This window comes from Manis pentadactyla, chromosome 14 (genome assembly GCF_030020395.1).
Source record: "Manis pentadactyla isolate mManPen7 chromosome 14, mManPen7.hap1, whole genome shotgun sequence".
Lineage (NCBI taxonomy): Eukaryota > Metazoa > Chordata > Mammalia > Pholidota > Manidae > Manis > Manis pentadactyla.
Genome location: NC_080032.1, coordinates 36,563,393 through 36,577,227, shown reverse-complemented (window position 1 = coordinate 36,577,227; position 13,835 = coordinate 36,563,393). Strand labels below are relative to the sequence as shown.

The 13,835-nt window shown below is 44.7% G+C and overlaps 1 protein-coding gene across 3 annotated transcripts in view; it reads left to right on the top strand.

Annotated features, from left to right (window-relative positions):
- Window positions 1–13,835, top strand: part of CMTM8 (CKLF like MARVEL transmembrane domain containing 8) — an 89,044-nt gene that overhangs the window by 71,463 nt on the left and 3,746 nt on the right. Inside the window, exons 2-3 of one of the 3 annotated variants that reach the window (XM_036891950.2) lie at window positions 7,887–8,060; window positions 8,769–8,888. The exons of 1 other annotated variant lie outside the window; for it this stretch is intronic. In XM_036891950.2, the coding sequence (XP_036747845.2) occupies window positions 7,887–8,060; window positions 8,769–8,888 (294 nt within the window). The remainder of the gene's footprint in view (window positions 1–7,886; window positions 8,061–8,768; window positions 8,889–13,835) is intronic. One more of the 3 variants, XM_036891961.2, reaches the window with a different exon arrangement.

Here is a 13,835-nt window from a genome sequence, read left to right as displayed (position 1 = left end):
TGTTTGGGGAAGGAGTGGGAGGTTGGAGAAGGAATCTTAGTTCACTAAGAAAGCTTGATTAAGGTTATCCATCCAACAACAGACATTGTACAGATGTAAACATCAAAATGAACAGTAACATAGAATGAAATCAGGATGTTCACAGTCATGTGTGGAAGATGCTTCTGGAAATTACATTGAATGTAAAATTGTAAGAGAAAGAAACAAGTAGTATATTGGAAAGCATCAAACTATGATTGCAAATGTCTTAACCAGAAAATTCTAGGGAATCAGTTGAGATCCATAGTGTGGCCAACTACCTGGAGAAAGGGGAGGCTGATGAACAGTGGATCTCACCCCATACCTCCTTACTCCGGAGGCCTCCTTGCCCAGAGGCAGCCCCTTTAGACACCTCCGGCTTTACTCATAGCTGTATTTATAACTAAGATGGGCACTGCCATTGTCTGATTCAGTTGTACATGTTAACTAGCAACTTCCTGTTACCATCTGTCTTAGCTTGAGCTGCTGTAACAAAACACCATAAACTGGGTGTCTTAAACTCACAGTTCTGGATACTGGAAGTCCAAGACCAAGGCACCAGCAGGTTTAGTGTCTGGTGAGGCCTCTCTTCTTGGGTTGCAGACAGCAGCCTTCTTGCTGTGTCCTCACATGACTTCTCCTTAGCACATGTGTAGGGGCCCAGCAGAGGGTGCCTTCTGCTGTCTCTTCTTAGAAGGGACTAATCCCATCAGGAGGGCCCCACCCTCAGGACCTCACCTCAACCTAATTACATCCTAAAGGCCCCACCTCCAAATGCCATCACACTGTGAGGTTAGGGCTTCAACATAGGATGGGTCAGCGTGTACAGGGCAGGCAGCACTGTTACCATTGCTTCCCTCTTTCCTGTTACAATTCATTTAAGTTTATTGTCAGTCTGTTTACTGTCTTTAGGCAAGTATTATTTAGTGTTACAGCGAACACCTAACCACCAGCCATTGTTGAAGTTTCTTTCTTTTGTTTTTTTACTGAAGTTAATAACACAGTATAACCTTTTTTATTTACTTAGTTTTCTTTGTAGCTAATTTGTCTCACATTTTTCCACTGCCTGTCAGTAGAGTTTCCCACGAGGCCAGTCAGATTACCAGAGTTCCAAATTTTACGTTGGGTGAATTTCCCCTGGGACTTCCTTTTGCTTTGGAATCCCCTTTACCTTTCTGTTGGGCCAGATTTCTTATTTTCTGGATCCCTGATGTTCCTCTTCCTTGGTTGCCTCTCTCATTTTGATGGAGCAGACCCCTAATAGGCTCACCAGGTTAAAAAAAAAGTAAAATGGCCCAAGGGCTGGTGATGATAGCCTTTACCATGCCTGCCTGTGAGTCAGCCTACTCCCGTCTGGCCTGGTTACCTTCTGTGCCCGGGACACGTTTCTCAGCACCTGGGCTTCCTCTCCAGGGGTTACCCTCACCTCCCTCCGGTGTGGTTCTCCTGATGGTTTCTTCCTGGTTCCTTTTTCAGAGTTGATGCCTTCCTTTTGGTGAGTCATATCCTACAGTAGAGTCCTGAGAAAGAATGTGTGGGAGATAAATGTTTTAGACTTTGCATGTCTGAAAAAATGTATTCTCCTTTTGTTCTTCCCTGGTAATTTTCCTGGGTGATTTCTGGGTTACAAATCATTTTTCCAGTTGGAAACCATTTGCCATTGTCCTCTAATACTCCATTTGCTTTTAGAAAAGGCTGAAAGCCATTTTTGTTTCTCATCCTTTGCAGGTGATCTTTCATTGTTTAAAAAAATCTTCTCTTTGTACCTGGTGTCCTGAAATGTCATGATGTACCCTGGTTTGGGTCTATTTTCATCCATCGTGCTGGGTACTCAGAAGAGCCCTTTTACATGGAAATTCATGTCCTTAAATTCTGGGATTTCTTGAGTTATTTTGTGGTTCTTCCCCTCTATTCTCTCCGGTCTGTTCCTGCCAATTTATGACTCAAATGTTTGACATTCTGAGCCTGTCTTCTAACTTTCTTACTTTATCTTTCCTGTTTTTTCACCTTTTTGTCTTTCTGCTGTCTTCTCTAGAAAGTTTTCTCAATTTTATCGTGTCATACTTTTATGGAGTTTTAATTTCAGAAGCTAATTTTTTTGTGTGTCCTTATAACCTCCTGTTATTGTTTCCCCATCGTGCTGTCTTTTCCCCCTGGTGACACTGATCTTTTTTTTTCATGTTCTCTCTCTTCAAAAAGTGACTCTCCCCATTTGTTTCTGGTCTCAGCTCTCTGCTCTGCTACACAGCTTTGGTTTCCTCATAGATGTGGGAGCCTGGGTTGTCTGCCATGTTCTAGGAGGACAAAGCTGTTTGGATGCTCTGAGCACATAGTGGGGTTTATCAACTTCGAACTTCACTGTAGGTGGGCCTGGCCTGGCACTGTGTTGGGGAATCCCCAAGTCAGTATCTTCAGGTCTTTTCTCTTGTGCTAGTGAAGGCCTGGTGGCCAGTATTCTAAGAACCCAGCAGGAGTGGGAAGGGTGGGGAAGTCACTATATTGAGTAGTCATTTGAACCTATTGTGTTCAGTGTGATATTCAAGCCTTCAACTGTGTCCCTCAGCCCGGAGACCCTTTATTTTATTTTACCTTCTTTAGTGTTGCTCTCAATCATGGCTGAGTTTGCTTTCTAGGAGACACTTGGCAATTTCTGGAGAAATTTTGGATAGTCACTAAGGTGTGGTGGGGAGCTCGCTGCTGGCATCTAGTAGGTAGAAGGCAGGGATGCTGCTCAGCACCCTGCCTGGGACAGCCCTGCGCAACACTGGCCCAGGTGTCAGCAGGGCTGAGGTGGAGGAATGCTGACCTAGAGGATAAGCTTTCAGGTACTGACAGGTGGGGCAGTCACCCAGCAGCTTGGAGTAGGGTAGCAGGTAAGGACATGGCTAGTGCGGAACAGCCTTCCACAGACCCTCCTATGTCGCCATCTGCCATGCTCCCAGCCCCACAGCACCTGTGCCCTTTCCAACTTGGCAGTGAGCTTGGGTCTGGTTCATCACTTCCCACACCTGCCATCTTCTTTAGAATCCCACTGTCTCACGTGGCCAAGTCAGTTATCCTCATCGACACGTGTTCCAGGCTTCCAAAAATGCATCGCTTTTGACTGTGCTCCTACTCATCCCATCCTCATGGTAGTTTTAGAAGGGTTTGGGGAAGGACCAAAATTAGATTGATGTGTTCAATTTGACATCTTGACCCAGAAACCTAATACATGCTGGAGCTACAGTAGTCAGCCCTGGCAGAGCAGTCAACGCAGAGGAGCTGACAGAATAAAGATTCCAGAAACGGAACCAATATGTAAGAATCACCTGTAAGTGACAACAGGTCAACTGACCATCTGCTAGGAAAATAAAAAAAATTAGCCTTTCCTCACCCCATATGTAGAGCTTAATTTGAGGGGGACTAAAGATCTAAGCATACATACAACCTACAAGAAAAAAGACAAGAATGTTTTTAGAATCTTGTGTTGAAGAAGACCTTTTCCTAAGCAGATAGGAAGGTTTTAAAGAGCAACCAGTTAACCAGGAAAAAACTTAAATTTCCATTGATAACAGACCCTGTGAAGTTAAAAAAAGCCGGATGTGTAAAATATTGCCACATATGTAGTTGGTCACCATCCCTCTAAAGTGAAGAATTCTACAGATCAGTAAGAAAGTGATTTTTTCAAACTTATCAATAAATTAGGAAAGAACTGGAAGTGCCTAATAAGCATTTGAAGAGATGCTCTACCATCCTTACTACTGATCAGGAAAATGCAAATAAAAGCAAACAGAAGTACTGTCCAACAGTGGCTCGTAGTGTGTGGTGACTGGACCAGCCACATCCCACCCACCACTTGGGAACTGGTTAGAAATGCAGATTCTCAGGTCCCATCCTAGACCTCCTGAATCACGAGGTCTGGAGTGGGGCCCTTCCATCTGTGGTTTAACTAGGCCTGCGGATGATTCGGATGCTCACTCCCATTTGAGAACCATTGCTGCACAGCCAGGGGAACCAGTGAGTGAAAGTCAGTGTCATGGGGGAATCTCACAGTGCTGAGTGAAGGAAACCAAACGTAAGAGTACAGGCTATAGGATGCCATTTATAGGAAGTTCAAAACAAGCAACCCTTATCCAGGGTGGTAAAAATCAGAAGGGTTGTCACCTTTGGGGAGGGAAGGAGTATCTAGAAGTGAAGAGGGAGCCTTCAGGTCCTGGACATGTCCTGTTTCTTGATGTCGATGCTGGTTACACAGGTCTGTGTGGTTTGTGAAAAATTCCCCGAGCTGTTTGCTGAGGATTTGTCACTTCTCTCTATGCTGTCTTTCAATAAAGCGCACTGAGAGGTGAAACATGACATTTTAAGAAATCAGACTTTTAATCATTTTAAATGTGGGAATTTCATGAGAGTTGAAGGGAAGAGCATGCCCACACTGATGAGAGAATGAGTTAGCATATGGTTTTGATGAGCAATTTGGCAGTTGCTGTAAAGCTTAAAATAACCTAGAAGTTCCACTTCTAGGAATCTACCCTGGAATTCAGGTGTATATTATAGGAATGTCTGCTGGGGATTTTTGTACAACCATAAAGGAGACTATTTAAATTTATCTCCCTAGGTAACTGGTTACGTGAACTGTGGGAAACTGGGCAACTGTTAAAATTGGCAAAGATCTGCCTGTAGCAGCATGGAAGGAAGTCCTCCAGGGTATTGCTGACTGATAGAAGCAAGTTGTAGGCATCGTGCACGGAGTGATCCATATTTTTAAGGGAGAAAGAAAAAGATGTGCAGATAGTAGTTAACAGATGCAAGGGAAGAAGTTAGGAAGGGCACATATAAAATTGTTGTATTGGTTTCCCTAGAGAATTTACCTGGAGGCTGGAGACTGTTGTCATTCCTTTGTGTATTTGATAAATACTTTATTTTTGCAGTTTTTATATTTTTGGTCTGCATTTATCTCTTTACAAAAATTTTTAAGTGTTAGCTTTACCACTCAAAAGGAGTTTTAGCCTAAAAGGAAGTGCTTATCGATAAAAAGCAAACAGTGTTTTTGTAGTCTAAGCCAGTCAAGAGCCAAAGTTTGTCTTCGACACACACTGCAGGAAATGAATAACATTCTTGTGGAGTGATTTTCATCAGTATTGGTTACAGTGAGAGACAAAAGGTTTGCTTCTGGATATATTTCAGTTACCTGGGAAATCCACTTGGGTAGAAGAATTCTTTTCTTGACAGGAGCCTTTGTTTTACTGTGTTTGCTAGTGAGGTCATGGGCCAAGTTTTCCTGCCCTTTGAGAGATGGTTCAGCTAATGATAGTCCCTGTGTGTGAAAGTGCTAGCACTTTAGATAAAGCATTTCTAGACAGTGGACTCTGCTTGCTTAAATAATGAAAAAGGTTTTTGCATTCAGAGCCAAGAGCTGTTAGCTGAGCCTGTTTAGCTGGACATGGGCTTGTGCTGGAAACTTAAACCCTTGCACTCCCCTGGAGAAACCCCTGAACCCATTTGCAATGCACGGTTATGTTTCATGGTTATGTGTGGATCATCATCAAAGGACTCATCCAGCCCTTTCAGTTTGAATGCAGAGCCTGCAGGAGATGTTATTTCAGAACCTGCTACGCTGGATTACATCCAGTCTCACTGATGCAATGGAATGTCACATGTACGTGTGTAGATTACCTGTCAGTTATGATTAATTCGGGCCCCAAACCCCATTAATGTGAGGCTCAACATCTTCTAGAATTCTCTGCCATTTTGAGGCTCTTCACTTTCAATAACTTCTGTTGCCATGGGTGTAAGTGCAAAAGCACACCTCCACTTAGCATTTCTTGGGAACTGATACACAGTCTCTAGCAGATAAAAGAACAACCTTGTTCTCTAAAGAGGGGAAACCTGTTTCCTGCCCTCCAGGACAGGCACCCAAACCGGAGAGGTGGCTTCTGTCAGTGAGCAGTTAAAATGTCCCTCAGGAACCTGTCTGAGGGCTCAGTGATCTTCACAGTAAGTCTTCCTTCTTAAAGTGGGGGTCCAAACTCCTCTCCCTGCAGTGTCCACTTCTTGTCCCTCTCTGGAAGTCCCTGGCGACCTCCGAAGGGCTAGGTTGGAAACTGAGCTGAGGAAATGACCACCTAATCCACTTTGTCCATCTTTCCAGAGACCTCAGGGGTCCTTCCACTTCATCCTAATCTAATTTATTAAATCTAGTGAAGTCCTGTCTACTTCTGAAATTTGTCTTCAATTCACTCACTTCTCAATATTCGCTGCCACCATGTTGATGCTGAATATATCATCCTCTGCCACGGGGGCCATGGTGACATTCAGCAGTCTCTGCTGGCCTCCTCCCACCCACTCTGCCCTCCACTCCCCTTTCTCCCCACGCAGCCAGTTGTATTATCAACCTGCCTGATCTTATCATTGTCTTGCTCCACACCCTCAACTCATTAGGAGAAAGTACAAAATCCTTAGGCTTCCTGACTCTCCCCAACCGCGCTGACATTTTGCACCAACTTTCTAACTTTCTTACAGGCTCTAGAAGGCAGCACAGCCCTTTCCGCCTGCAGACCTCTGCCCGCACATGCTCTCTGCCTAGAACCTGGTCTTTTCCAGCCTCTGTTTCACCATCTCTTACTCAGTCTTCAGGTTCTTTTTCGCTGACACTTATCTGCTTGCAACAAGGTTAATATCCCTGTTAAAGACCCCCTCACAGCCTTCTTTTTCCTTCAGAGCATTTTTCACAATTGTAATTATGTGGCTATTTCCCCCACTAGATTGTAAATTGTGTCTGGCGTGGATAGGTTCAGTTTGTGCCCCACTCTATCCTTGGGGCCTGATGGCTGGATGCCTGGCATATTTTAGGTGCTCTTCAGTGAAGCACCTAAAATGAGTGAATGAGTGAAGGCTGTCTTCCTGGCTTTGTGATTGAAATGCCTTTAATATTCTGTTCCGTAGATCATGAAGAAAGCTAAAGCAAAAACAAAATAATCTGTTTGGAGCCAGAGCCTGCCCCAGACTCCTGGTGCTGTCTCCTGGGGATGTGGTTTAGATGCCGACCTTTTCGTGACTTGGGGATAAAGTCCTCCCAAGTCCCTGGAAGGTGCTGAAATGCACAATATGCTTTGCCCTGGCCTTCCTTTGTTTAGGACTAAAGACAGCTCCAGTTGAGATCAGCTCCTTTCCCCCTGGTGAAGTCCTCCTTAGTCAGCGGGTGGCAATGATTTGGCTGTTGATTTGGTCTTGCTAGTCTGCATCGGTGACGTGGTAGATGACTGTTCTGGAATAAATAAATGTGCAGCTTATATTAAAATGCTGAGTGATCAGAACGGGCCGTGCTTAGAGCACCCAGGCCCCACGTTCTTTGCCACCCGAGTGGCCAGTGGGAATCCTCAGAGGCTCCTTCCAGATCAATCCCAGGACCACTTCTAGTGGACCTGCAGTCTTGTCCCTTTGACAAGAATCAGCCTCTGAGCAAATCCCAGCCACGGATGTGTGTTGTTTTGCCCCTCATGATGTTTTAAAACTCTTTAGTACTGCTAACATTGAAAAATCAAGATTACCCTTTACGAACTGGAGTTTCCATGTTCTGGAAAAGTAAAGGAGGATCTAGCAAAACCAGCCCACAACCGCTGGCTGAAGCTGAGCAGAGGCTGCTGAACAAGACAGGCTCCCTCATTTGCCATGTTCTCCGCCTTGCCTATTATGTTCATTTACTTTACCTTTCTGACATTTGTAGGCGTGTGAGGTTGGGACCCTAACTGTATTCCTAAATCAAGTGTCTGTGTATATATATATATGGATGAAAGTTGTAATTCACACTGTTTTTCTCTCTGTCCTCACTTTCCCCTTTTTCTTTATTTTCTCCTTTTGCCTCCCTTTTCTGCTGCCTCTACCATGTACAGGTTCTGGGACTGCTGGTCTGGACACTTATCGCTGGAACCGAGTACTTCCGGGTCCCTGCGTTTGGCTGGGTCATGTTCGTAGCTGTATTTTACTGGGTCCTCACCGTCTTCTTCCTCATCATCTATATAACAATGACCTACACCAGGATCCCCCAGGTGCCCTGGACAACGGTGGTAAGAAAGCCAGGGGGTGGTTCTTGTCTGCTGCCCACTAGGTAGGATGGGATTTAGTTCTCTGTTATTTCAGAATTGTTTCTGTGCCAACAAAACAGGGGCCAAAGGCAGGGAGGGCCCAGCACGGCAGATACTCTCTACAGTGTCCCGTTGACCTCAGGTGTTTTCCACCTCAGCGTGAGACTGGGAATGTCAGAAGGTTCAGGAATTCCTTTCAGGCAAAACAGCAGACCGGGTCTCAGGAGACTGAAATAGGAAAAAAATCAGTTATCTTATATAGACTCTTGCATTATTAGTTCCCTGACAACAGTGTTACCTGGGAATAGGTAAGTCAGCACATCATCCTCTGTAGCTCTTACTTTCTTTAAACCCCTCTGGCCATGGCCATATATAACCTCTCGTATGCCAGAGTTTTTTTTATGTTGGGATGCACAGTGTGTGCAAAAAGAATGAGAAATGGAAACTGCTGTTAGAATGAATAGGTATACTCACATTTAAAAGCAAGAGTAGTCAGGGGAGATCAGATTCTTGTCTTGGCTCCAGGCACCATGCTGGATGCAGGATAAAGTAAGGGGAACCCACAGTCCAAGAGGAAAGAGATAAGAAAATGTGGAGATTACGGTGTCTGGGTTAGTCTGCTCGGCACCATAACAAAATACCATAGACTGGGTAGCTTAAATGACAGAAATTTGCTTCTCACCGTTGTAGGGGCTGGAAGATCAAGGGTCACATAGTCGGTTTCGGGTGAGACTTTCTTGCTGGCTTACAGAGATGCCTGCTATCTTGCTGTGTCCTCACATGGAGGACCGAGGAAAAACCAGCAAGAGGGTGAGCTTTCTTGTCTGTTCTTGTAAGGGCACTAGTGCCATTCTGAGGGCCTGGCCTCATTACCTTCCCAAAGCCCACCTCCATACTGTCACACTGAGGGCTTTCACATGGGAACTTTGTGGGGGGGACACAAACAGTCCATAGCGTTCTGTCCCTGGTCCCCCCAAATCATGCCCCACTCACAGGCGAAATACATTCCATCTCAACATCCCCCAAACTCGTAACCCATCCAGCACTAACTGAAGTCTAAGGTCTGGAATCTCATGTAAATATCACTGCATCAGATGTGAGACTGCAGGCAGGATTCATGCCGAGGCAAAATTCCTCTCTAATGTTGGGGAGGAAGAAATTTCCTCTATGCCTTGAGGTTCTTCTGGCTGGTCCAAGAATCAGATTGTCAAAGTTTAACTGCCAGAGACATGAGTTCCAGACAGTCAACAAGGTCTGTTTGTCATCCTGAACCAAGGAGAAGGCAGTAGGGGTCTGAGATCTTTAAGCAAAGGAGAAGCAATTCACAGGAATGTGAAGAGAGTCCATGCTTAATAAATAAGATACCTGGTGGGCCGCTGGGAAACAACACGGCCCAGAGAGGAATTTTAGCAGCAAGCTTTGTCACACTGCTTCCAGTCTCTCACTCCTAGTTCACATTGTAATGTAGTTATCTATGGTAATAGCTCTCCTCACAGAGCAGTTCTCCATCTGAATTCCTTTTATTCATTGTGGGGGGCTGGAAAGTCAAAGTACCTTCTCCCTGCTTCTGAGTTACTGGCTTTCACTTCAAAATAAAATGCATGTCAAAGTGGCACATCTTGGGGCAGCCTGCCCTTGGTGCCTAGCTGTGAACCTGTGAAACCAGACAAGCTATATGCTTCTAGAATACGGTGACGGGACAGGCATAGGATAGACATTCCCATTCCCAAAGGGAGAAATAGGAGAAAAGCAAAGGGTGACAGATCCCAAGCAAGCCCAAAACTTACAAGACAAATTCCACTAGACCTTAGGGTCCAGAATAATCCTTTGGTTCAATGCTGTGCCCTCCAAGCCCACAGGGGAGGGCCTTGTCATCCCTGGTCTCTTCAGGGCGACCCTGCCCCTGAGGCACTGCACGGGGACATCCTGGCTCACAGAAACCAGAGAAGCCGCCCAGCCCTTTGAGAAGGAACCAGCCTGTCCCCTGGGCCTGTGACAGGAGTGGTGGCCCTAAGGGTCTCTGACCTCTGGGCAATCCAGTCTTCTCATTTCATGAGGTTGAGAGCATATTCATAGCCAGATGGCTCCATGGTTCTGTAGAATAGAGGAAGTTCAAAGCCCTCCTTCGTTTTGTCCCTTCTCGGCCTTCTTGGTTCAAACCAGCAGTATTTCTGCTGATGCAATCCCCTTTCTATTCCTGGTTTCTGCTGAGATAGCTGATTAGAGCTGTGGTTTGCACCCATGGTCTCTTTATCAAAAGGTGTTTGGCCACACCTTTAGTGATCTCTTCAGGACCAGCTTTCTTATTTGTTGCAATAGGGATGGGGAGAGAATTTTACAGACCTTCAAGTTGTGGGATTAACAATGCTTTCTTTAATTCAGCTGTTTTGTTGTTGTTGTTTTTGCATTTCACTATAGCAGTGAGGAGGAACCAAGCCACTCTTAGAATATTTTGCTTAAAGATCTCCTCGGCTAAATACCCATTTTCATAGTTCACAAGTTCTACCTTCCACAGAACACAGTTAGGCCAAATTCTTTGCCTCTTTATAACAAGAATCCAGCTGGGTCTTGAGTTTCCAAAAACATACTTCTTATTTCAGATCTAACCAGAATGGCTTTTAACATTCACATGTTTACTAACATGCTGCTTATGATTATTTATGTCTTCTCCACGAAGATGGGAGTGTTCTCTCCAGCTCTCCTGTTTTCTTTCTGAGCCTTCTCTGGAATCACCTGTAATGTCTATATTTCTAGCATGCACCTCAGAACTCTCCAGCCTCTACTGATTATCCACTGCCACATCTTTAGGTATTTGTTAAAGCAGCATGTCACTCCTGGTTATAAAATCTGTTTACCCTACTCTTCATACAGATTCTATATAAGGGTTCTCTAGAGAAGCAAAAATAGGATGTGTGTGTACGAATGTATATATAAGTATATATACATGTAAATCTGTATACATACATAAATTTATTATAAGGACTTGGTTCATATGATTACAGAGGCTGAGAAGCCCCCAGATCGGCTGTCAGCAAACTGGAGACCCAGGCAGGCAGGTGGTGCAGTTCCTGTCTGAGTCTAGAGGTCTGAGAACTAGAACTGATGGTGTAAATTTCAGCCCAGAAGCTGGCAGGCTCAAGACCCAAGAAAACCCAATGTTTCAGTGCAAGTCCAAAGATAGGAAAAAAAGACTAATGCCCCAGCTCAAGTAGGGCAGGCAGGAGGAGGTCTCTCTTACTGAGCCTGCTTTGTTCTAGTCAGGGCTTCGGCTGATTGGATGAGGCCCACCCACACTAGGGAGAGCAATCTGCTTTATTTACTCTTCAGATTCAAGTGTTAATTTCATCCAGAAACACCCTCTTAGACACACCCAGAAGAATATTTGGCCATATAACCGGGTACCACGCTGATCAGGAGCATGGCAAGGGTCAGGCCAACCAGAACTCTGTGCTGAAGCAGCTCACAGGCCCCTGGTGCCAGAGTGAGCATCCTAGAATCTTGCTGCTTAAAGTAAGGTCCCTGCTTACAGTAGCTTCACACAGGTGCTTGGTATGAATCTTAGGCTCCACCCCAGACCTACTAAATCAGAAACTCTATAGAGGGCCTGGGAATCTCTATTATTACAAACTACTTAGGTACCTTAAATGTGGGAAATGCTGGTTTATAGAAAGTTATAAATCTTCATCCCTTACCTGAAACCTGTGGGCCAGATATGTTTGGAATCAAGATTTTTTTTTCAGATTTTCATAAAGTAATTGTTATCTGGTACATTTACTACATGATGTGACACCTCCCTCAAGTCTGGGTCAGCACTGTAATCGGACACGCTGATGTTTCTGCAAGAATGCATGCATTATCCTGCTAAGAGGGATAATAAGAACTACGTTGCCCCCATGTCACTGCAAGTCAGCTTTTCCTGCCAAATGACTTCCAGGTTTCCTTTTGATTTTCAGAGCATTTGGGAAATCTATGATGACAGAAAAGGGATTGGTAGACTAGATTTTAGCCCCTGGGAGCTTGTCTGGAGAACCACCCATGGGATACTGCAAAAACTGAGCTTCATGATCTTGCAAATAGCTCCTCAAGAGATCAGGCTTGAGATTTGCACTGGAATTCTATCATAACAGTAGGCCATTCTCTTAATGTATCTGGGAGAACACAGGGGCAAAGTTACTGTATCCATCTGTAATATGCAGCAGGAGCTACAGCTGGTTCTGGCCAGAATCTCTGAGCTCCTGGGTAATACCATTACCCAGAGAGGCTAGGGCATGCTTTCTGACAAATCTGATCTGAGCTAGAATTTCAAAGCAATACAGTTTGTCCTCATAGCACTGAGCACCAGCACCTATGCAGGTGTGTCCTCTAAGGATTCACCCTCTGGAGCTCATCCTGCTGGCCTCATTGCAAGCTCTCTGAACAGTGCAGGGCACAGTACTCATGGCAGAGGGTATTAGCTTCCTTTTATAGGCAATAGCAGCCACTGTTAAGTACCTGCTGTGTGCCAGATGTCATGCTGAGTCCATTTCAGTTAATGCTCACAATAACTCTGAGAAGGTAGAATGGGTTATTTCCATTTTGCAGATGAAGAAACAGACACTGAAAGAATTTTGATAGCCAGGAATGGGATGCAGGTTCTCTGATGCCAACTGTGTCTGGTGTGCCCTGGTACCAGCCTTCAGGAAGTCTGAAACTAAGGCAACCTCCCTCCTCCCTACTGCAAAGGAATCAGGCATGATTAGCAGTTAGGTCTTGTAAATTGTAGACTCCAGGAATACTACTGTGTGGAGGGTCAACAAGGGGCAGCCAGCTATTTGAGAGTTTTTAATCTTAGTGAGCTTTTATTTTGAGGGGGAGGAGAGGAGGGACATTTTATACCAGAGTGATTGGATGGACTTAGAGGGTATTAGGCTCAGTGAAATAAGTCACACAGAAATATAAATACTGTATGATTTCACTTACATGTGGAATCTAACAGACAAAAACACAGAAACAGACTCATAAATACAGAGAATAAACTGGTGGTTGCTGGTGGGGAGGGGAAGGGAGGAGAGGGGAAGAGAAGTATGTGAAGGGATTCAAGAGTACACACTTCCAGTTTAAAATAAGTTACAGGGATGATAAGTACACATAGGAATAGAGTAATACTGTAGTAACTGTGTGGTGACAGGTGGTAACTAACACCATGGTGAGCATTTAGTAATGTATGTAATTGTCAAATCACTGTGTTGTACACCTGAAACCAATATAATATGTCACCTATATGTCAATAAAAGTGAATATATCACAGAGCGATGGAGTTCCAGAGAAGAATTGCCTCCCTTCCCTTTCCCCGAAAAAGCATAGTTTGAAATCTTTGGTCAGACACTATGCTGACCCTGTGCTCTGCCCCCTGTGGCCCAGGGATGCCACAAGAACTGGCATTTGAGTTGGAGGAACTTTAAGTTTTTTGAACTTGAACTGTCTGCAATTCAGGCCTATTTCTCCATAGCAGCAGGACCCCATGTTTCAGGGAAGCTCAGTGGTATTTCAGAACCTGCTGAAGCACTTAGCTGTCCTCCATTTCTGTAGCCACACAGATCTTTTTTTCCTTTTTTACCTTTACAGCCATCTCAGATCTTGGTTTCTTTGTCCTTCTTTTATTTTTCATTTCTCCACCTATTTTCACTACAGTTCCCCAACTCAGGCACCACCCACCTCTGGGCATATTTGGGGAGTCCTTAAATAAGACAGGGAAGCCAGTGGGTAGGGCACTGAGGT